At 35.3% G+C, this 23,716-nt stretch overlaps 1 protein-coding gene across 2 annotated transcripts in view; it reads right to left on the bottom strand.

Moving 5' to 3' along the window:
- The window catches only part of NR2C1 (nuclear receptor subfamily 2 group C member 1), a 38,672-nt gene that overhangs the window by 10,672 nt on the left and 4,284 nt on the right, over positions 1-23,716 (bottom strand). For both annotated transcript variants that reach the window (XM_037513857.2, XM_054696124.1), the window contains exons 2-10: positions 21,159-21,232; positions 17,805-18,035; positions 14,901-14,982; positions 12,965-13,144; positions 11,526-11,673; positions 11,339-11,429; positions 7,813-7,997; positions 6,508-6,673; positions 2,043-2,164 (exon numbers count right to left, since the gene is read on the bottom strand). In XM_037513857.2, the coding sequence (XP_037369754.1) occupies positions 2,043-2,164; positions 6,508-6,673; positions 7,813-7,997; positions 11,339-11,429; positions 11,526-11,673; positions 12,965-13,144; positions 14,901-14,982; positions 17,805-18,035; positions 21,159-21,212 (1,259 nt within the window). In that variant the 5' untranslated portion in view covers positions 21,213-21,232. The remainder of the gene's footprint in view (positions 1-2,042; positions 2,165-6,507; positions 6,674-7,812; positions 7,998-11,338; positions 11,430-11,525; positions 11,674-12,964; positions 13,145-14,900; positions 14,983-17,804; positions 18,036-21,158; positions 21,233-23,716) is intronic.

Raw genomic sequence — 23,716 nt, 5'->3', positions numbered from 1 at the left:
TATTTTTCAATTGCCACTTTTTTCCCCATAGGGGTTCTCATAACAATTTTGATATTTCTCATCCTCTGCACTGAAACTCCTTAACTTTTGCTCTGAGTCTCTTCCTGAACTGTCAGGAAGAGACATTGTACTTTCTTACTACAAGATATTGCACAGCTCAATAAGTGCTCTGTTTTTTGTTTTTCTGGTTTTTTTGGGTCAACTCACTGTTTTTTTCCTATTCTGTGTTTCACTAATTACCTTGTTTAGCCAGTTTTTAGAGAGTCAGAATAGTTTTTATTACCACAAAATAATCTTCCATCATTAGCACTTAGTTCTCATCTATCCAATTACTTCAAGCTATAAAATATTTAGATAGGGATAATAATGTAGTTAATTTTAATTGCAAAGAATTTTTTGGCTATTACATTGAAACTGATTTTCAATACAGAGCACAGGGAAATGTGGTTGCCATTATAAAATTATTTTTGGTTTGCTCGATACATGGATTATTTCCATAGGATAATCACACTAAATTTAGCAGAAGAACTTTAGTTTAATAATGTTATAAATAATTCAAGGAGTTCAAATCACTCCCCTAAAATCTTTCCTTTTGCCATTTCACTGTAACAGCGTACTATTATTAAAAGTAACAGTAGGTTACTTTTCAAGGCAGAATTGTGTGGGACACTTAGGCAACTACACTTAATGTTTTAAAATAAAGTATTAATATGGAAACTTACATTGTATTTTATTTTATTTTTTTCTAAAAAAAAAACAGACCAGTGACATTCTGGAAGTTGTCAGATAGATATATATGTATTTTAAAGATTTATTTATTTATATAAGCACTGGGTACAGTCACAAGCATGGGAGGGTGAGAGAATTCACCAGAGCCAGAGTGGGGAACAGAACAGGCAGATTGACAGAGTACACTGCTAAGGAGCAGCGGGCGTGGCAAGAGAGGTCTGCATGCCATGTGGGACCCTCGCCAGCAGCCGGAGATCGAACCAGTGCTGCAGAGGCTGCGGGCAGCTTCGCAGCCCAACGCTCAACAGCTGCACCACCAGGGGAGGCCTGTCAGATATTATTTTTAAGAGACAGGGCTAACAGTCATTTTAAATATTAACAATCTGAATCAGGCTTCTGGTCAATGCAATTGTATAATTTAAATACATGATTTAATGCATGGTATAGTCAATAATGATTAATAAACAAAATTATAATGGGGTTTTATGCATGCCTTTTAGTTTCTTAGTTATATCCAAAATATTCTCTAAGGATAGTGTAGCAAATTATTAATCCTATTTAACAAAAATGAAAAGAGATGCATAGTACATGAAAGAGAACTGTTCATAAAATCATACTGGTGAACAGGGTCCTGTAACCAGAATAATTTTCTAGCTACTGGCTTAACTTTTTCTACAGGCTCATTACTTCTTCATAAACCAGTTACTTTAATGCGATCTCAGTAAACCTGGCAAACTTTAGGTAAAGCATGGGTTTCCCATAACAGACCAATTTCCACTATCTCTGATTACCTTAGAGCAGAACAGAGATGTGCTCTATAGGGTAGGACCAAATTTCTAAATTATTGTGGTGATACTATGGGTTTTACATCCATCCCTTTTTGTAACTACACAATGGAAAAACAATTATTTGTATTTTTAATCGTGTTTACTCTATGCAAGCTTATTTTCAGCTCATATTACTAACATGCCTTAGATGACACTGAAATGGTAGTGGAAGAGAACTAACAATCCCAAGATATTCCTCTCTCTCTTCCATCAAAGATAATCTATGACAAATACTGGCCATGATTTATTAACTCCACTTCACGTATTTCATGTGAATTATGTTATATTATAAAATAAGAATATTCTTTTATAAAATAAATACAAAATACCAGCTGTCATGATTTGTCATGTAAATAACAAAACTTTAGCTATCATGTTATACTAATTTTTTCCTTTAATGCAAATTCTTCCAAAATAAAAGCTCTTGTTTAAAATGCGTATGTGCTACAAAATCACATTTATCTTTAAGGACTTCAGAATACTTACCCTAGAGCCTGGAAGGAAGGAATTGAAAGTGCCCAATGCATTGATAAGAACAGCAGTCTGGATGCAGACTCCCCAATGTAGTGCACATTCAGGTACTCAGGCATAGGAGAAGGCATGGTGAGCTAGTACGAACAGGATTGGGGTAAATTATCTTCTGACATAAAGTTCTAAATTATTGTCTTTGAAAAGGTAACATAAACATAACACATCAAATATGAATAACATATACACCATAAAAGGCAAATCTTGAAGCAATCTAAGTCACTGGATTTTACAGCTAATAAAAGGATTTACAATAATTGACAGACTACCTAGTTTCCAACAAAACAACACTCAAACAATTCCATTAATAGGTACCAACCATAATATTATCTGGTTGTGTTTTTTATATTAATTTTTTATATCATTGTTCATTTTTAAATAATATTTGCTTCCCCCACTCCCTCAGGTGTAGTCCCCAGTTTCCTTCACCAATGCACCTGTGCACCATCACCTTTGTCCCGTGCTCCTCCCTCCCTCTAATTCCTCTCCCTCCTCCTCCCCTGCAGGATGTCTCTGACTTATAATTGTCCATTTTTGCTTTGTTGTGTTTTGTACTTTTTTTTTTTGTACTGATGTCTTATTTGGTTCCCCTATATTCCTGCTATAAGTGAAACCATCCGATATTTTTCTTTTTCCTCCTGGCTTATTTCACTGAGCCTAATTCCTTCTAATTCCATCCACATTGCTGTGAATGGCATGAGTTTATCTTTTTTGATTATGGAATAACATTCCATTGTGTATATATGCCACATCTTCTTGATCCAGTCATCTATTTTTGAGCATTTGGGTTGTTTCCAGGTTGTGTTTTTACGTTGCTTTCTATTTTGGTCTAAGGGGTTTTTTCTTCCCTCCTTTCCTCTATTAACAAGAGTATAGGGCCTCCCTGGTGGCACAGGCGGTTAAGCGCAGTGCTGTGAAGCTGTCTACACCCTCTGCATTGTTGGTTCAATCCCCGCCGGCCACAGAGCAACCCATATGGTGTGGCAAACCTCTCCTGTCTCGCCCGCTGCTAATCTCAGCAGTGTATTTCGGTCAGTTTCCTGTTCTGTTCCCTTCTCTGTCTCTGGTGAATCCTCTTGCCCTCCCACACATCTGGCCTGTACCCCGGTTCTTGATAAATAAATAAATCTTTAAAAAAAAAAAAAAGTATACAAGAAATTTAGTTTAAGAAGCAACCCTGATGTTAAATGCTCCTTTCATACAAATTGGGGTAACAATTTCAGATGCTGTGTAGGGTCAGGAGAATAAAGAGTGAAACTGCCAGTGAAGCTGTCATTCGGGGAGAACAAATTCCCAGATAAAGGGCATTGCTGTGTTTTTAATTCAATGTATTGAAAATGTGGGAATTCAGACGCAGTACTGTCAGCTTGTTCAATTTTTCAAAGAGCATATTCTGCATGAACTCTCCTTATTTAATCTGCAGGTAAAACAAAATGTTTCTGTGGCCATACTACTCATAGAATGTATGAGCACTGTTGAAAATTAACATTCCACATCAAAACACTACGAAAAGAATTCTGAGGCTCTTGCTAAACAGAACTTCTATTACTTCAAGTAAAAATGTAATTTTACCCATTAGAATTTTGTTTTCTATTTTAAAATTATTGAAGTAATACTAAGAGTAGGTAGGTGATGATGAAGGAAAACAAGTACTCACATACTATGAAAGGTAGGTTAAGTAGGGGGGCAATTTAGCTATATCTATCAAAATTTTAAAAAAAAGTACATCCTGTGACCTATTAATGCTACCTCTAAATACCTAGTCCATAATAAACAAATGAACAAACAATCTCTATTCCAGGAAAAGATTCACATACATGCACAAAAATACATGTATGATGGTGTACTCTTCTTAATGAAATTAAATGCTGATAATAACCTACATATCTATCACTATGGAAAAGAATAATCTATGCTATAGAGTACTTAGAGGTATTAAAATAAGTAAGATAAACTGAAATGACGTAAGGAAAACAGACATCTAAATGGGAGAAACTGCAAAACAAATAGATATGTTTAAGAGTGAAAGAATGCATTCGCCAGGGAGTGTGTGCGTGCGTGCGTGTTTTATGACTAGGACAGGAGATACATTACATAGCTAACAGTGGCTATCTCTGGGGCATAACTGAGAAATGAGGGGCAAGTAGATCAGAACATGGAGAGTCCTAAATGGTCATGTTATAGACTGGGCATTATCTCATAAGGCAATACATATGGAAATATAGCTTTCATCAGATCTCACAGGTGTCTATCAAAAAATGATCATCAAAATGATATATAAGTTCTCTAAATATGTAAGAAATATGAACTGGGGCCTCCCCGGTGGTGCAGCGGTTGAACGCTGGGTTGCGAAGCTGCCTGCAGCCTCTGCAGTGCTGGTTTGATCCCTGGTCGCCGGGTGAGGGTCCCACATGGTGCGCAGACCTCTCCTGCCACCCGCTGCTCCCCTCAGCAGTGTATCATCACTCTGCCTGTTCTGTTCCCCACTCTGGCTCTGGTGAATTCTCTCACCCTCCTGCACTTCTGACTGTACCCAGTGCTTGTATAAATAAATAAATAAATCATTAAAAAAAAGAAAAAAAAGAAGTATCAACTGCCTTTGTTCAATGTTAGTCACAAATGGCTTACCTATTTATAATAGTGCCAAGTAATAAAATAAAGCAATTAACAGTTAAAGTTCCATGTACGAAAAAGGAATTTTTTAAACGTCTTGAGAAGTATTTACTGGAGCAACAAATTAAGATACCATCACCTAAGACACTTCTTAAGGGAATTGTAGGCAAATAGATATCAAACATTTTAAATTTTATTAGTAGGATGCAACTCTTTCTACACATAAGGGAATAAAAAAATAAACTGGGAACTATTATACCTTTTCAGAATTGCCCAAGATGAGTAGAGAAAAAAGCTTGAAAAATTAGGGGAATTACTAACAACAAAGAATACCTTTTGCTACCCAGTTTAAAATCATTTTTAAATAAAATACTGTGGTATGTCAAAATTGGATATAAGAGCTAAAAGACACAAATGCACCTTGATTTATACAATAGTGATGGAAATGTTGAACACTGCTGCTTTAACCATAAGGCTGAAATATTTGTAATAAATGCTCGAGGAACTCATTACTTAATGTATAATTTTATAAAGAGACAAATGACTCATAATCTGTCTTACATACTTAATTTTTTAAAAGACAGATCTCTAATATTATGAATGAGAAAGCTAATGCTGGCTGAAAAAATGGTAATTCACGAACAAGTCCTTAAGATTGACAAAGACTTCTTGCTCTAAAAAAAATTTAACTATAAAGATGTTCAAAGGCTTCCCCAAAATGTCAGTGGACTTCATTTTTAAAAAGTGTTGACTAGAACGAAACTTGGCTACCTGTTTTAGAAGTTAGTACTCTGCAAGTGCCTTTCTAACAGTTTCTGTATATAATTCTGTTCACAGCTTCAATGATACATAGCTTTGAAAAAATCATTTAATTTGAGTTAGGGGATCTGGATTTTACCACCCATTTGTCTTTAATTAGTTGTGTGACCTTAATTCAGCAAGTATTTACTGAAACTTCACTGTGAGTCGCTAAACTAAGTACTGCAGTCTCAACAGAGGAATAAAAAAGAAAACTGAATCAGTTATAGGAAGAACTAAGGAAGGTAAAAGGCATAGCAGAACAATGAAGGGCAACTGGATCTGAATGTGGAGAGTCCTAGAAGGTCATGTTATAGACCGGATTTTATCTCATAGGGCAATGGGATAATATTGAAGGCTTTTAAGTAGTAGGGTAATATAAACGGATTATTTTTAACAAATATAACTTGTTATCAGCACAGAGGACAAGATGGAGTCAACAGGTATTACTTTATCAGTTAAAGTAAGAAATTTCAGAAAGTCTCAAACATGGGGATGAAAATGAAGAGAAAAGGAAGAATTCAAACATAGTATGGTTAGGATTCAGTGATGTGACAAAAGGGAGTGAAGTGAGGAGAAAATGACAATGACTGCCAAGTTGCAAATACAGGTGACTACAAAGACTGTGATTCTAAAACTGAGATACTACACATCAAAGAAACTGCAAAATCAATCTATATCATGTACCAAACTAATTTAAAACAAATCTACATATTTATTGAAACAGGAAAACAAAAACCAAAATAAAATCCAGTGCATTCAACAGACCACGAATATTAATCCTTAGAAACTAATTTTTTAGAGACCTAAACACATCAATTAGTATTATAACTATGATTTATAAAGAGGATGCTTTAGGGAGTCATTTTATTTAGGTGGTGTTTTGAAATTCTGTCGGGATATATAGGGGTATTTCCAACTTTAAGAGCACACAAATATACTTTGAGTTTTGCAAAAAAAGATTAAAATCAAAATGGAGAACACAAGAATTTAAAAAAAAAAAAGGAAATACCCTGAAAGCTACATGTGAATCGCTGAGAAGCGGCCCCTCCTTTTCGATGTAATTTATGCTTGAATCACCAGCAATTAGGTTTACGCTTCCTTCTATGCTCTCTACTGAGCTCTGACAGGCTGTGCTCTCTCCGGGATTCAACGCTTTTGCAAGAGTGTCAAATGCCCTACAAGAGACATCAGAAATTTTTAACTTGACCATCTCCACAATAAAATAAAGTCTATATAAAATTCTAGAATTAAGATTGTAATATATTTAGGGAAAAAAACAAATATGGTGTATTAGAGTGGTATCTTTGTTTCTCTTCAAAAGCAACAATTAAACTTCATATGTATAGCTTGAAAAACTATTATTAATATATTATCAGAGAATTAGTCTTTTAAAATAATCTGAGAGAAAAATCCTTGTACTTTGGCATGAAAACGTGCTTTTAAAAGTTATACATTTGATGCAAGATAGCAGTTCATACATTTCACATGTAGAAGTTATTTAGAAAGAACAAGGCAGGAATTTATGTTGCCTTTACTATATTCTACACAATAAAAAGCTAGCTATAAGTTTTATATAAATATGCAAGAATAAAAATCCAAGAATATTTAAAACCCATGGTCACAGAGCTTATACTTAAACTGATAGAATATGATATTAGGAAGGCATATAATTAACTAATGTGAGAGCAAATATTATTTAAAACAGCTCCCCATATTTTTTAATAAGATGCCCTCTAGAGTTCCTTAAACTCTAATGTTCAACAAAGCACTTAAGATTCTTAAATGTTTTAGGACAATGAATAAAGTATGAAAAAAGTACAAGGAAATCGAGTTTCTATATCCTAAGTATTACTATTGAGAGAAGGAAAACTAGAAATCTGATATGAGTTTCCTCAAGTGTAATTTCAAAATGTAGTTGATTCAACAAAATCTCTTAAACTTATTTTCATCATTGGAATTTGGTGACTGCCTAGTAATACATATTTCACTTAAAATACACAGAAGATAAAATATGGCAACTAAAATATTTCAAAGGTCAGACCCAAATTATCTTCTTCAGAGGGGAAAAAATTCCTAAATTATATGACATTTGAAATTTCATAAAATTCACTTTTTATATGATGCACTCATTTAGAATGTAACCTGCACACATTTTATTGAATGTAGTTTTTCAGTTAACATTTAATATCTTAAATTTTCTAAGTCTAATAGAAATATTTGCTTCTAAAACTTGTTAGTAGTCAATATAGAAATATTTTAAGAAACACTAAATACACTTATGTAAAAGGACATTTTAGCTCAAAATAGATCTTACCTTGAAACATCACCGTTGGTCTGCATTTCTTGATGAAATTCACACAAAGAAGTATCACCATTGCTTAAGTTTTCAACCACAGCCATCTCACTACTACTTTGAGAAAGGTCTTTAGTTTTTCCAAGATTTGCTAATGATGTAACCACACTGGCCAATGTACTTAAATCTCCCTGACATGACTCAGCCTTAAAAAAAAAATAAAAGTATTAAAATTCTGCAAGTTGGTATCCGTAAAATTTAAATCTGAAATATTCAATACTACATTATGAAATGTCATAAGAAAAAGCAATCTGATCAAGATAAATGAAACACAGAAAGTAAAACTCAAAAGGCCCTAAATTTTTTAGATATTTCTGGAGGAAATACAAGTTGAAAAACATCAAGTACATTTCCTAAGAAATGTTTATGCAAAAGTGACTTAAACTCCAAACTTCACTTAAGGGCTATTCTATCCACATCACAATTGCTTCCTCTGTAAAGGATATTAAATTAGATGATCTTTTAAGTTCTTTTTTAGCACTGAAATTCTCTCAGTGTTAATGACAATTTCCAAAACAGATTATAAAAACTAGGAGGTTGCACACAACGCACTAAAATTTGTATTAATGAAAAGAGGGGGGAAATGTATTATTAAACAGAGTCCCTAGGGTAACAATTTTTACCAGTCACTTACTGTCAATGTGTTAAATACCAGGCACTGTGCAGCCGAAAAACCACTTTACAAATTGAAGATTCTGAGCTTTTGTTATATATTGTATATTTTTTCATTTGTCTTCAGTGTTTTTTAAAAGATGTATATATTCTTTTCAATTAGCTACAATTCCTTTAAATAGAAATTTCTTGGGCATGATGTGGTAACATACATTTGAAGAGGTGTTAACCTATACCCACAACTATATACAGTGTTGTAAACCAATGTTACCTCAAAAAATATTTTAATTAAAAAATAAACAACTTCCTTAACTCTTTGACTATCTAGAAATATAATTTGCCCTTATCAGCAGCCACTGCAGCAGGAGTTCGATCCCCTGCCAGGGAGCTAACCCACCCACATGGTGCAGCAGACCTCTCCTGTCTCGCCACCCACTGCTCCCCTCAGCAGTGTATTTCAGTACATCTGTCTGTTCTGCTCCCCACTTTGTTTCTGGTGAATCCTCTCACCTCTCTGCACCTCTGGCTTACACCCCAGCTCTTGTATGCATAAATAAATAAACCTCAAAAAATATATATATGTATATATAATTTACAGAGTAAAGGCAGGTCAGTGCTTGATTTTTTTCTTCCTTTTATCAACTTTCAGAGCAATGAGTCAAAGCCCTAGTAAATTTTAATGGTGACAGGTGAGTTCTGATCTTTTTAAATTCATAGATTTTATATAATTGATGTTTCAAACCATTAGTCAAATTATCCCATCCTAATCTAATGAGAGGTTCTTCAGTTGCCTTCTGTGACTTATTGTCAAGTTCTCTTGACAGCATTTTTAATTTTTCCTGTATTGCTTTTAATATCATAGTTCTTTCTATTTTTTAAAAAAGATTTATTTATTTTTATACGAGAACCAGGGTATAGGACAGATGTGCAGGAGAGTGAGAGGATTCACTGGAGACAGAATGGGGAACAGAACAGGCAGTCTGATGAAATACACTGCTGAGGGGAGCAGCGGGTGAGACAGAGAGGTCTGCTGCACCATGTGGGATTCTCGCCGGCTGCCAGGATCAAACCCATGCTCCAGAGGCTGCGGACAGCCTCACGGTGTTGCGCTCAACCAGGGAGGCCCAGTATCATAATTCTGAAAAGAATTGTTCCTTGATACTTCACTTGTTTTATCAATTCTTCAGTTTATTTGAAATTGATTTTGCAAATAAGTAGAATATTTTTGTTCCCTCCCTAATTAAATATTTCAGAATCATTTGTTAAGTAACTCACAGATAACTCAATTCTTATGTAATTACTACTGTGGGGTCAGTCCTACCAAAAAAAGACAGAGAGGCTATTTTCAGTAGGCTCAGAATAGGCCTCTAGTCACCCTGACATAGAGACTAAGGGTCAGTCATGGCCCTGCGAGCTACAGGAATTCTATTACCACTCTCCAAAGAATGCAAATTGTTTTGGGCTGAGAACACTGAGGGACTACAAGGCTAGAAGCAAAGCGTCCATCCTTGCCTAAGTCTTTTGCCCATCCTTAATTGAAGGAAAGATTTTAAGGTCTTGCCTTTTTCCTAAATGAAGAAACCATCACTACTCCTCCTTTTAAATGACCTAGAAGGATGTCATCTAGTTCTAGGTTATCAGTTAACACTTCTATCTAAGAGAGTAAGGATTAGGTCACTCCCCTTATCTGTCACGTGATGTCTCCCCTAGACACTCTAAGTCCCAAAATGGTGGATAATTACTCCTGATCTGCTCCACTGTTTTTCAGAATATACAACCATGCAAATTCTCCACATTATTAAACTGATTGTTTTGCCTTTGCTGCTTTGATTATTTGTCCAGACCAAGAGAGCCCAGAGGGATACAGGATAAAATCTGATTCTAGCACACAAATATTAGGAGTTTCTTAAAGTATCAAGCAAGAAACAGATAACAAATCTGGCCCTAACAAATCTTATAGGTGATGTAAAACGAGATCACATTATAGAGTGAGGGAAACACTAGTCACAGGCAAACTGAAAACTGCTTTTAGTTAAATCTTTTGGAGATTTTTTTGCTTTTCTCATAAGGGGCTTCTGAAAACTACATATATCCTCAATATACACTTAAAAATTTGCCCATAAGCAAATAATTCCTCTTTTTTTTTTAAAAAAAGATTTATTTATTTATTTATACAAGCACTGGGTACAGCCAGAAGTGCGGGAGGGTGAGAGAATCCACCAGAGCCAGAGGAGGGAGCAGAGCAGGCAGAAGGACCGAAGTACACTGCTGAGGGGAGCAGCGGGCACTGCAGGAGAGGTCTGCGCGCCATGTGGGACCCTCCTCCGGTGGCTGGGGAGCAGCTGGGGATCGAACTGGCGCTGCAGAGGCCGCGGGCAGCCTTGCAACCCAGCGCCCAACCGCTGCGCCACCGGAGAGGCCCGCAAATAATTCCTCTTTAGACCAAAAGTCTAAGAGAACTCTGATTAATTAGATACTTAATTGGGATACTTATTAGCTTTTACAATGCTAGTCCTACTTGATTCAAGTCAACGTTTGAGTGAAGAGTGCTAGGAATTTCTCTTCACTTGAAATGTGACACATTATAAAATTTGCAGGGGAACATAATGGAAAACTATATTTGTTATAAATTCTCTGAGAATTTTTAATTCAAGATGAGAGAAACCTGGAAGACTTTTATAAACATTTGCCACTTTCACACTGAATTGTCCTACTAGAAAAACGTATCTACCAAAGAGCTGACAATTTTTTTTTTTTTAAAGAAACCTTGTAATGAGGAATATTTAAGACCAAATCCATTGACCAAATTGATGGAAAATATACAGGAAAAGAAAATAATTTTTTTTTAACTTTCAATTAATTGCACTAAACATACCTTATCTGGTGTCATCAGTACAGTTGACTCAGTTTTCATTCCAGACTGATGAATATTCACAAACATTCCTGAGTCTAGCAATCCTGCAGACCTGTTACAAAAAGTACAAATTTTACCCATAGTTTCTCTGGGAAGGGAAACAAATAATCAGCTACATGATGTATTTTGTTGGCTGTTTTTACTATACCTTGCAGTTTCACTATCTGTTACAAAAGTGGGAGTTGCAGCTAATGGACTTCGAAGATCTTTTCTGATATAGATTTTTTCTGTTGAAGCGGCACAGTTGGAAGATTTTTCTCTTGATACTTCAATGGGTTTTCTTTCACACTGAACAGCTACAAAATGTGTTAAACTAATTACAACACAATGCAGAACTTATAGGTAATGATAAATATTATGTTGCTTATGGAAGACAGGGTTACCGAACTCCAAAGACAACCATCAATTTTTAGAAATTCTTATTTGCAAGTGCAATAAAGTTGCTTTAGAATAGTAAAACTGGCCACTGCATTTCCTTCTCTTTTCTCTCCCTGCTCCAGATGTGGCAGAAATTTTATTTTTTAAAAGTTTACTGATGAAAATGAAAAACTGAAGTTAGGAGTCCCTTTATCTAAATAAAATTTTTTTTTAAAAAATGAAGTATTTAACCAATTGAAAATGATACTAATAAAGAGTCACAAAAAGACCAAAGTTATATCTCTTTTTAAGCCAAGGACAAGTCAATTTTTTGAGAAGTAATTCAACTGCTTAGTCTAAATTTATAAAATGTAGTTAACATATTTCACTTTTTAAAATAGACTGATTTATTTATACATACAAGAGCTGGGGTGGAGACCAGAGGTGTGGGGGGTGAGAAAAGTCACCAGAGACAGAGTGGGGAGCAGAACAGGCAAATTGACTGAAATATATTGCTGAGAGGAATAGCAGGTGAGACAGAAGAGGTCTGCTGTGCCATGTGAGTCACCTCCCTGGCTGGGGATGGAACTCGTGCTGCGTTAGCTGTGGACTGCTTCATAGTGCTGATGTTTAACCCCTTGCGCCAGCAGGGAGGCCCCTATTTTATAGGAATTTTATTTTCTGATACTTAGGATATTATTATACAGTAACTATTAAAGGTACATTTTCTGAGAAGAAAAAAAAACCCCAAGTTTCAAATCCAAATTCTGCCAATTATTGTGTGACCTGTGTTGGGCAAGTTACTCAATTTATTCAAATATAAATGACTGAACAGTAGTAAACTAATGAACAGAATTTTGCTTTAGGGTAAATAAATTCATACACATAGTTAGGCACAGTGAGTGCTCAATCAATATTAGCTATTGTCATTATTTTACTAGTTGCTTTTGCAGTTTAATCAGAAGATAAACTGGTATATGGTTAGCTGTTTTTTTTTTTTTTCTTTTACCATATTCAAACTACAAATACATGTGTGGCACACAGGCAATAATAAATACTGTATGAATAAAACATAGTATACGCATACTTATTTCTATCTATATTTTTAGTTAGAAAGCTGTAAATTAAAAAGCATATATACTTAAGATGTGTTAATGTGTTAACTTTAATATGCTTCTAGAGTTTGCCTGAATCCTTAAAAGTACTTTCTCCTTTAAGGTTAATACATACAGTCTTGTTTCATTCCAAACGCAATACATCTCTGTAACCTGCAGTATTGACAGCGGTTTCGATGGTGTTTATTGATAATACAGTCCTTTGATCCGCGGCATGAATAAACTAAGTTTTTTCGGATGCTTCTTTTAAAAAATCCTTTGCAGCCTTCACAAGTTACTGCTCCATAATGACGCCCTAGAGACAAAATTTTTAAGAAAACATAAAAGTCACATATTTTAGAACAAAAGTGAAACAAGCCCATTAAACAATATGTGAGATGAAACAGATTTGTGAATATATCACATAATAAAAATTGGGGGGAGTTATTAGAGAGAGACTGTAATAACCATATTCTTTGACAAACTAAACAATGAGTTTCTTAAATTTTACAAAGTAACCTTAGCAGTGCTATGGGAAATTAAGAGAAGAAACAAAACCACCCATAGTCCAATTATTTACTATAAAAACCACTTATACTTCTGAGATCACCTACAAATTGTAATTGTTACATATTGTATAAATCTGTCTCATTCTGAAAACTATGCCTCAGAAAAAAGAATATTAATGTTGAATTACTTCTCAGTATTAACTTAAATAGTATCTCTGCATTGTGGGTTCATCTTTGATTAATCATTTCACAAACCATTTCTTTGGTACACATCTATTAACAATGAACATATTCTGGGAAAAGCTCTAGTGAAGGTTTCTGTACTGAAGCTATTGGGAAGATAGGCCCCTCCAAGATGTTCAGAACAGGGCTCCCTAAAACATGTCACTTTGGAATGTGAATTATTTTGAGCTAAGGTCATTTGAGGCCCTGCAGCTTCACAAGAAACAATTTCCCACTCCCCTAGCTACCTATAAGATGAAAATTGGGGATATTATCCAGACTTAGGATTTTTACCAGAAATAAACTTTTGTCAGAGAAACCTATCAATATAGCAGGAAAACATCTAAATAGAGAGCACCTAAATACAGAGCATATTATCTTTGTCATACAGCCATGTGTCTCTTTGTCACAGCAGTCCCCCTGCTATACCCTTAAGTCCCAGGCTCATATTCTATCTCTTAGCTCTGGATGTAAACAACCTCATTTTGCCTCACTAACTTTAGAATCTATATCTATGTAGATTCTCCATTAATATGTAATTGCATTTGTTCTTTTCTCCCACTTATCTGACTGAAGTTAATTTGTTTTTTTTTTTAAAGACTTATTTTATTTATGCATACAAGAATTGGGGTGTAGGCCTTGTGCCACCAGGGAGGTCTGTCAGAAGTTAATTTGACTGCTTGATCAGTCTGAGAATAACCCTGAGTGGTAGTGAGAAATTTCCTTTTCACCCCTACACTAGGGAAAAGATAAACTGAATTTCATTGGCACTTGTGAATATATATGAATGAATATGGCTGTGTATTTCTGACAGGAAATAATGGTCCCAACTAAAATGATTCAACCCTGAGTACTACTTGTTATAAGCTTGGAGACAAGCCTGCTCATCTATGCAGAGTATTAAATTAAACAGGGCTTTTTCTGCTTCAGTAACTTGTATTACTCTGTATTCCTGGAATGATAACAGGCCTCAATAGGTTAACAAGTTACTGTTATATATTAAGGATCACAACTAATTTTTAAACAATTTCTTTGACAAAGCTGGTTTCTCATTCAAGTGTTCCACATTTTCAATTTACTTTCGTAATTTTTTGAAGTATACATTTTATGTCATTGCAATATCAAATTAAACTGTACCAATGAGAAAAATGTTTATTTTTAAATAAAAAGCTTTAAAGGAAAAATCACTTAAATTCCATAGACTATAAATAAGAAACACAAAAATGACAAGCTCCATTGCTTTTATTTTTACTTCTAGTTGAAGAAACATGGTAGTATGGTAGTTATTTGAACAACACAACACAACACACAGGTAGGGTTTTTTTTTTTTTTTAATGTTACCTGATGCTTTGTCTCCACATACTACGCAAAGATCAAAAACCTTATTTGGTCCTTGGTCCGGGGAAGAATTATCTGTTAAGAGCTAAAGAAAATCCCCCAAAACAAACAAACAGAAACAATTTATTGTTACTCAATAATGCTCGTATTCCATAAAAAGCTAAAAGAACATTCAGTCTTGCTTTTTTTTAATAACTTACTCTAAAACACTGAAATCAATTACTATGCATATATTAAACTAGTCTCAATTTTCTACCTATGTACGTTAAAATTTCAATGTTACAACCAAGAATAGTATCTAAAATTTTTCCATAAAAATTTCATTAATATAAACACACAAATATGGAGTTTTAAAAAGGCATATCATTCATTAAACAATTATTCATATGAAACATGTCAAATTGTGGTAGCAGTTATCAGTCTTATCATGGCATTTTCTTTGAAGAGCTCAGAACCTTTCCAGACAGAATAACATGACTAAAATAAGCTATCATAAAATAAAAAGATATGAATTTTTCAAATGGTGAAGGAATTATAAAGAAAAAGCCATATTGGTATATTTAATTATAATCATGGATATATGATTGATATACAAAGGTATAAACTTTTCATTACAGAGTTGTCCAAGATTTGAGTTAGATGTAGTGGTTAAGAGCATGAACTCTGGAGTTTGATAAATGGCAGCAAGTCAGAGAAACTTGGTGGAATGGCCTTGGTCAAATTACTAACCCTCCATAATGAAGTCATCACTAAAGTAATATAATACTGGTAAATACTGGTTTCTTCTTTTAAGGTTATCCTTCAACCATAACATCATTTTTTCAAAATTTTAAAACAAATTAATTTAATCCCAAAAATGTGATACGGCATTTAATAAACATGTACATGCCTACCCTCTTGCCCTCAGTTTTAAAACAACCCACATAGTAATCCTCTACTTTGATTCTTTTTCTTAGACGTGTAAATGCTTCCAGAAGTAATTCTGACTTAAAAAACTGTAAACATTTCTTAGAACAACTGCCTCTTACTACATGATAGTGGCACTCCTTCTTACCACAAAAATCAGTCTTTAATACAAATGTAAAAACAACTTCTGATATTAGATGTCCTCTGAAAGCATCTATAACAAATATCACTCTTTTCCTTAATAGCGTTTCTATGGAAAGTGGTGTCAATCTTTTATCTACTATTATTCCTGAGAGTAGGAGAGATATTGAGAGGTTAAAGGACTTGCCCACACTATCACAGATCACTAGTATGGAAATCAAATCTTGGACCAGGGGAATTCCCTTTCATTAAAAATGATCCATAAGATAGAAAAAGTATCAAAATAATCTTTACCTCAAAAATTGAGAAATTAAAAAAAAAGTAACTTTACAGTACAGAAATGTGACACACATTACTTTAGCCAAGTGATCCAGGTCAACATCACCAGTCATAAAACATGATGGCAAGTACCTCTGACACAATGTGCTGAAAGAGTCACTTAACCTCTGCAGTTCTCAAACCCACAACCCCAGTCTAACCATGAGGAAAATGTCAGCCAAAGTCCCACAGTGAGGCAACCTATATCTGTCAAAGCTAAGAAAAGCTAAAGAAATTAAGTGTTTAAGGAGACATGACAATTAAACATAATATGGTATCATGGAAGAATAAAAGATCAGGTTAAAAGTATCAAATTAGGTTAAAATGTATCAAAATTAATGATAACAAATGTATTATATTAATGTAAAATGTTAATAGCAAAAACTGTGTTGGGAGGCTGTATGGAACTTTCTGTACTAACTGCTCAATATTTCTGTAAATGCAAAACTATTATTAAAAAATCAATTCTAACTGGTAATTAGGTATGCATAATATTATAAAATTTTTAGTGACTTCTATTTGGTGTAAAATAACATTGATAAATCCTATCAATTTTCTAGCTTAACAGTTTCTAAACATAATACAAAAAATACAAATGGAAGAATAACGGGATCTATCAAATAGGTAATTTTGTATTCTATTAGTTTTTCAATTCTGAAAGAACTTTCTTTGATTCATTGTTCATCATAAAATATGGAATTCAATTTCAAGTGGACACTCCTTAAAAAAGTCTCTGAAGGCAAACTTAAGGACTCATTGTATTTGTATTCGAACATAGTAACCAGCAGTAAAGATGTCTACATAACCATAGGCATTTAGTGTGTAAAGCCTTCACCAGCACTTCAAAAAACGATGTATAATTAGCAAAAATTAAAATGATATAAATTTACACTACCGAGTTCCAGAGTAAAGAGTCTACCATGGGGTAGACTGCATGCCACACCAGTGAAGATGATGCACCAAAGAAGAAGCTATAGCAAGAATTGTTAAGATTTGGCAATTTCTTGGGCCTCCTTGGTGGCGCAGCGGTTGAGCGCTGGGTTGCGAAGCTGCCTGCAGCCTCTGCAGCATGGGTTCGATCCCTGACCACTGGGTGAGGGTACCACATGGCTCGCAGACCTGCCACCCACTGCTCCTGCCGCCCGCTGCTCCCCTCAGCAGTGTACTTTGTCAGTCTGCCTGCTCTGCTCTCCCCTCTGGCTCTGGTGAATTCTCTCACCCTCCCGCACTTCTGACTGTACCCAGTGCTTGCATAAATAAATAAATCTTTAAAAAAAAAAAGATTTGGCAATTTCTTGTTTGAGGCACAAGCAGCCTGTTCCCAGGAAACCCCCAAGATACTTATGTGTGAAGAAAAGTACAGTGCCCATAGAAGAGGGCAGTCACCAGATACTCTGCACAGCACCTAACTTTATGCAAGACTTTTTCCCCTACTAAAAAAATGCATATATGTAAAGTCATAAACAGCAGGTCTTAAGTGTTATGACATGCTTTTTTATTTTTTCAAGTGTAAGATGAAAAGACACTTCCATAGTTACATACCTGAAGGTGTTGTGCAGACAGATCAGGAGTTGCAAAAAATAATTGGTTCACACCTGCTGCATCTGGAGTTGTGAGGTAAACTTTCCCTGGAGTAGAATCTTGTCTCGCCAGAATGACTTTGCTTGGAGTAGAGCCATCATGATTTGTCAAAATGAACTGCTTGCCTGGTGTATTGTGATCAAGTGCTGTCACTATCTGGATTTTTTGGCCAGTCTGTTGTTCTGTAACAATCTAGCACAATTGTGTCAAATCAGTAATCAATTTTCCCCCAACACACAAATTTCTCATATCTTCAGAAAAAGAAAAGTACACCTTACTCATTACATATATATTCAATATACACACCTACACCTTTTAAATTAGCAATTCTACTTACACAATATGCTATCCTACAGAAATAAACAAATATGCAAATACATAAAAGCACAATAGTAAGAATATCTGGACCTCACTATTTTGTTTCCTTCCTTCCCCTTCCCTTCGACCTTCTGTATAGAGAAACATACCGGGTGCATTCTATCTGCTAAGAACAATTTATCCTGGGCCCCAGGATAGAGCAAAAAACAAGACAAAATTTTTATTCTTATAAAGTTTTTATTTTTAAGATTCATTTATCTATGCATACAAGAACTGGGTGTCCATGCCAGGGGTGCGGGGGGTGAAAGGATTCACTGGGGAACAGAACAGGCAGACTGACTGAAACACACTGCTGAGGGGAGCAGTGGGTGAGACAGGGGAGGTCTGCGCCATGTGGGTTGCTCCCTGGCCGGTCCGGAGATCGAACTAGCACTGCAGAGGCTGTGAATAGCCTCATAGTGCTATGCTTAACCTCTTGCTCCACCAGGGAGGCCCTAAAACTTTTAGTTTAGTGATGACAGATTGAAAAACAAAAAAGCAAATGATACGGCTTCATGGTATTAAGTACCAAGAAGAAAAACAAAGCAGGGTAAGCTGAGAGTCACTGATGGAATGAATCAAGAGTGATGATGTTCTCTGGGTTGAGATAACATTTTTGCACATACCTGAGTGAAGTAACAGATCAAGGTTTGGCAGTGGGTAAGGGAAGTGCATCCCAAGGTAGAGGAAATAGAATATAAAGAAGGCCATAGGGCAGGAAGGATGTGCTCAACACCTTGCAGACATGAGGCACACCTTGCAGATATGAGGGGAACAGAGTGGCAGAAAGGGACTATAGTAAAGATGGGATCTAAGTGACAATTGAAGCCAGATTATATAGGGCTTGATAGGCCATACAAAAGCCTGGACTTTCTACTATGTGAAATGGAGATCAACTGAAAGATTTACACAACAGAGGAGTGGTAGGAGCTTCTTCAAAAACCATCAGTCTAGAATTTACTGTAAAGACAAGACTGTGAATGTTCATGAGTAAAATTATGGGAGACTAGCACTATCTGGGCATTATTTATAGGCAAAGATTACAGATATCTCGGATACCTGATAGGGTAGTGGCTATGCTGGAGATGAAAAAAGTCAAGGATTACTACAAATTTTGGCCTAAGCAGCCAGGAAGACAAAAATGCTTTCTGCTGAGATGAAATGGTCTGGGGAAGAGGAAGTTCATAAATAAAGAGAAATAGCCCAGCTTTGAGAGGTTTTATTGTTACAGAGCAAATATTTTACAGCATAAACTCATTAAACCAACTTAATTCCTTGGTTTAGGGCTTGTTTCCATTTTCCTTAAGTTATTTTCACCAAAATTCTTTTCTATGCAAAATTTACAACAAAGTTCATTAATTAGTTTTTGGCTACAGCAAACTGTATTGATTATAGCTGCTGTCAATTTCAGTTCTTTGTGGACCATTATTTTTACTATGTCCTAGTAGAGTGAATTTTTAACTACTGACAATTTTATTTTTATACAATTTTTATTTTTATACAATTTTATTTTTATTGACAATTTTATTTTTATACAAGTTATTTCTACCAAGTCTCACCTTCATCCTTTCTAACGATTTTCTGCAATTTCCAATAATAAATGTAAGCTGTGACATCAAATCAATTGATCTGTAGCAAATTTACCAAGTAAAGATTGAGCTGTCAGTTTTACTGTGGATTAATTCTATCAGTAATATTCAAAGTGAAATGAATAAAATATGGGCCTTACATCTTCAGAAAAGAGCATTAGGAACATGTGGGGTGCAACTGCCATGGACTGAAGTATTTTGCTTAGGTGAATAAAAGAATGTTTACTACAGCATAATAATTACAACTGGAAATGTAATACAATCCAAATGACCTTCAATAAAAAAGAGAAAATAGATTATGGGAACAGTTCTGAGGTATCAGGATCCCTTTACACTCTAAAAAAATTACTGAGAGTTCCAAACGGCTTTTGGTTATACCTACTGATATTTACCACACTAAAGATACAAACAGAAATTTTTAAATCTTAAAATAACTCATTAAATGTTAACATAAGTAACATATTTTGTATGAAAAATTAATATATTTTCCAGACAAAAATCTAGTGGGAATAGTGCCATTGTTTTACATTTTTACATTTTTGCAAATGGCTCTAATGTTTGGTTAGTATAATAATAAGCTGTACCCTGTCTGCCTCTGCATTCAATCTATTGCAATCTATGTTGTTTTGGTTAAAATATACAAAGAAAATAGCCTTACATTTATCGGATGAAAGTGGGAAGCTTATCTTAATAGCCCCTTTGAACTGTGGAAACTGTTCTTTTATACTACACCAAAACTCAAAAACTAGTAGTTTTTTTTAAAGATTAGTTGCAATGTGAAGTCAGAAACTCTATTAAAATCTATAGCTCTATCCTGTAATTTGAGGGGACCCATTACTCATGGTGATTTGTAACATCAAGCATTGGTCATTTGGAAAACACTGGTTCACTGAGTTGCATTCATCTTATGTTAACACATTTCATCATACAATATCATGTCATGTAATCTTTGCAAAATTCTACTATGTACATATGAATGATAATTATAAGGCAAATAATGTTTCAAGTATTATGATGAAAATGGCTTTGACCTTGCTGTGAGTCTTTCAGAGGCCCTAAATGATACTTTCAAAACCTCTGGACTCCGGTACCTTTTACTAAGGAATAGCACATAACTATTTTAAAAGTGAAACTCTACTGTTTATTGACATGCTCTCCTTCCACTGTTCCACTGACCAAGACTCAGATTTTGCACTCTCCAAAAATACATTCTTTAACTAGGTTTCTATAACCCTCCACAACTTGTCATTAGCTGTTTTTCTTCTGTGTTCCCATAGCACCCATGCAATTATCCACAAAGTTCGGGGTATCTTTTATTCTGTACCTCCAAAACCTAGTTGGTGAATCACTGAATTAACACTAAACATACCTCTCCCATCTGCTGTTCAATAATTTGGTGTGCAATTTCTTCTATAGTAGCCATGATCTAACTGCCAAAATGTCCTGCCAAAAATAAAGAGATGTTTTTTTACACAATTATACCCATAAAATGAGATTCATTGAAGATTACACATGAAGTTATATGCTAGTATTTGCTTTAAAATAATACAGCTGGGGTGAGGGAATAAGCAAAACAAGATTGGCCTTGGGATGACAATTACTGAAGACTGGTGAAGCATATACAAGGGATCATAAAACTATTCTATTGCTATATATTTTGAAAATGTCTACTAGGAAAAAACTATTGACCATCAAACATTTTCACTTTTCAGAGTTACAGAAGCCTAAACAGAAGTCCAGTATAAGTCAAGAGTATCCATTTGTTAATTTAAATAAGAGCAACTCGGGCCTCCCCGGTGGCGCAGCAGTTGAGCGCTGGGTTGGGAAGCTGCCCGCGGCCTCTGGGGTGCCGGTTGGATTCCCGGCTGCTCCCCGGCCACCGGAGGAGGGTCCCACATGGCGTGCAGACCTCTCCTGCCGCCCGCTGCGCCCCTCAGCAGTGTACTTCGGTCCTTCTGCCTACTCTGCTCCCTGCTCTGGCTCTCTCACCCTCCCGTGCTTCTGACTGTACCCAGTGCATGTATAAAAACAAAACAAACTAACTAAATAAATAAAACATGCTTCTATTAAAAAAAAAAAATAAGGGCAACTCTTATCTGTAAATAAACACATCACTACAGCTATTAAACACACTCCCACCAAGACACCATAAAATTGACAATTGTGTTCCTTCAGGACAGATTTCTCTAAAATTTTGTGATTAGTCTGCATTAGGGGCAATTTCTGACATATTAAAGTCAATCTGAATTTAATGTAAAACTGTTACCAAGTAAATTTTAGAGCTGTAAGATTAATGGCATGACTTTGACTTTTGCTTTATCTCTATATCAAGTTGTCAAGAGCATACAAATTATGTTGTTTTATCATATTGCATAATGTCTGTCATAAATTCGCTAATATTCTGTGATTAATTATAATATTCTAGCATTAATTATAATTAATCCTAACTGTAAAGTTGGATTTACTTTTCTTTCAATTACTTTTAAAATGTTTCTGTGAGTTGTGCTAAAAACAATATTCAATATTTAGCTTGATTATTTAACACTCTCTCTCTCCTGGAAAAGCAATGGATTTAACCTCACTGAAACCAACAGAACAGAGAGTATTGCTTCCTGGGCCTGTGGTAGCAGGGATAACCCTTTAAACCTCTGACACATCTTCAGTTCGTTTTTCTTTTCTTGAAGGATAACATGTTTGAACCTTAATAGTTGCACTGGGTGATTCCACAGAATCCCAGAAGTCCAAAAGTCTTCCTTCATTTCTCCCCATCTCTCTTCTTTTCAGTACAAGCCAGCAGCATTTTTGCTAGTATAAAATTCTCAAAAATCTAGTTGTCAGCCATGTAGATCATGGGCGTACTGGGGTGGGGGGGCGGGCAGTTGGGTGGGGGGTGTTGGTGGGGGGGGGGTGTCCCTCCTAAGCCATCAGGTTAAGAGTTCTGTACAGATCTTTCCTGGATAACCCACCTCTATTTCTAACCTCTGTTGAGATGGTTGATTGGATCCATAAACAACATGCCAGTAATCTCTTTAGCAAATGGTTGTCTAGTCACTTTGGATTGTCAACACAGTTTTCTTTCTTTTGCAATATGGATTATGAATTTTCCAAATCTTCTAGTTCTGGTTCCATTTTTCTTATCAATTCCTTCTTCAAATACCTCTATTCTCACATTTTACTATATGGACTAAGGAAAACCCAGGCCATGTCTCCAATAATTTACTTAGAAATCCTAATCTAAGGGCCTCCCCTGGTGGTGCAGCGGTTGAGCACTGGGCTGTGAAGCTGCCCGCAGCATCTGCAGCGCCGGTTTGATGCCTGGTTGGATCCCTGGCCACCAGCGAGGGTCCCATTTGGCGCACAGACCTCTCCTGCCGTGCCCGCTGCTCCCCTCAGCAGTGTCGTCGGTCTGCCTGTTCTGTTCCCTGCTCTGGTGAATTCTCTCACTCTCCCGCGCATGTGACTGTACTCAGTACTTGCATAAATAAATAAATCTTTAAAAAAAAAAATCCTAATCTAAGATGGCAGGGGCATAGGCAATATAAAGTCCAATCTATAATTTTATTTTCATCATTCTTATTTCCCTCATTAGCTATCCAAGAATATAATAAATATTTCTATGTAAATAGTTAAAATACATCATATAATTGAGCTTATTTCAAAAGACTTCCACCATTTAAAAAAAAAGGCAGGCTACCTAAATTATAAATGCTATCCAAATACATTAAGTTCTACTAAAATCAAGAAATTCATGGCATAGTATTATTCACTTTGATTAAAAAAATTAGCACGGGGCAAATGATAAAAATTGATGAGAAGGGACACAGGATTTTAGCAGGAAACATTTGGATATTCATGAGTGTGCATTAATTACTTTGTGATAAAAGCTCAATTTCTGCTAGTTTTAGCAAAAGTAACAACAAAGTGGTC

The sequence above is a fragment of the Talpa occidentalis genome, unplaced genomic scaffold, assembly GCF_014898055.3.
Source record: "Talpa occidentalis isolate TD23 unplaced genomic scaffold, MPIMG_talOcc4v2.1 talOcc4.16, whole genome shotgun sequence".
NCBI classification, from domain to species: Eukaryota; Metazoa; Chordata; class Mammalia; order Eulipotyphla; family Talpidae; genus Talpa; species Talpa occidentalis.
This window is presented reverse-complemented; position numbering and strand designations above follow the sequence as displayed.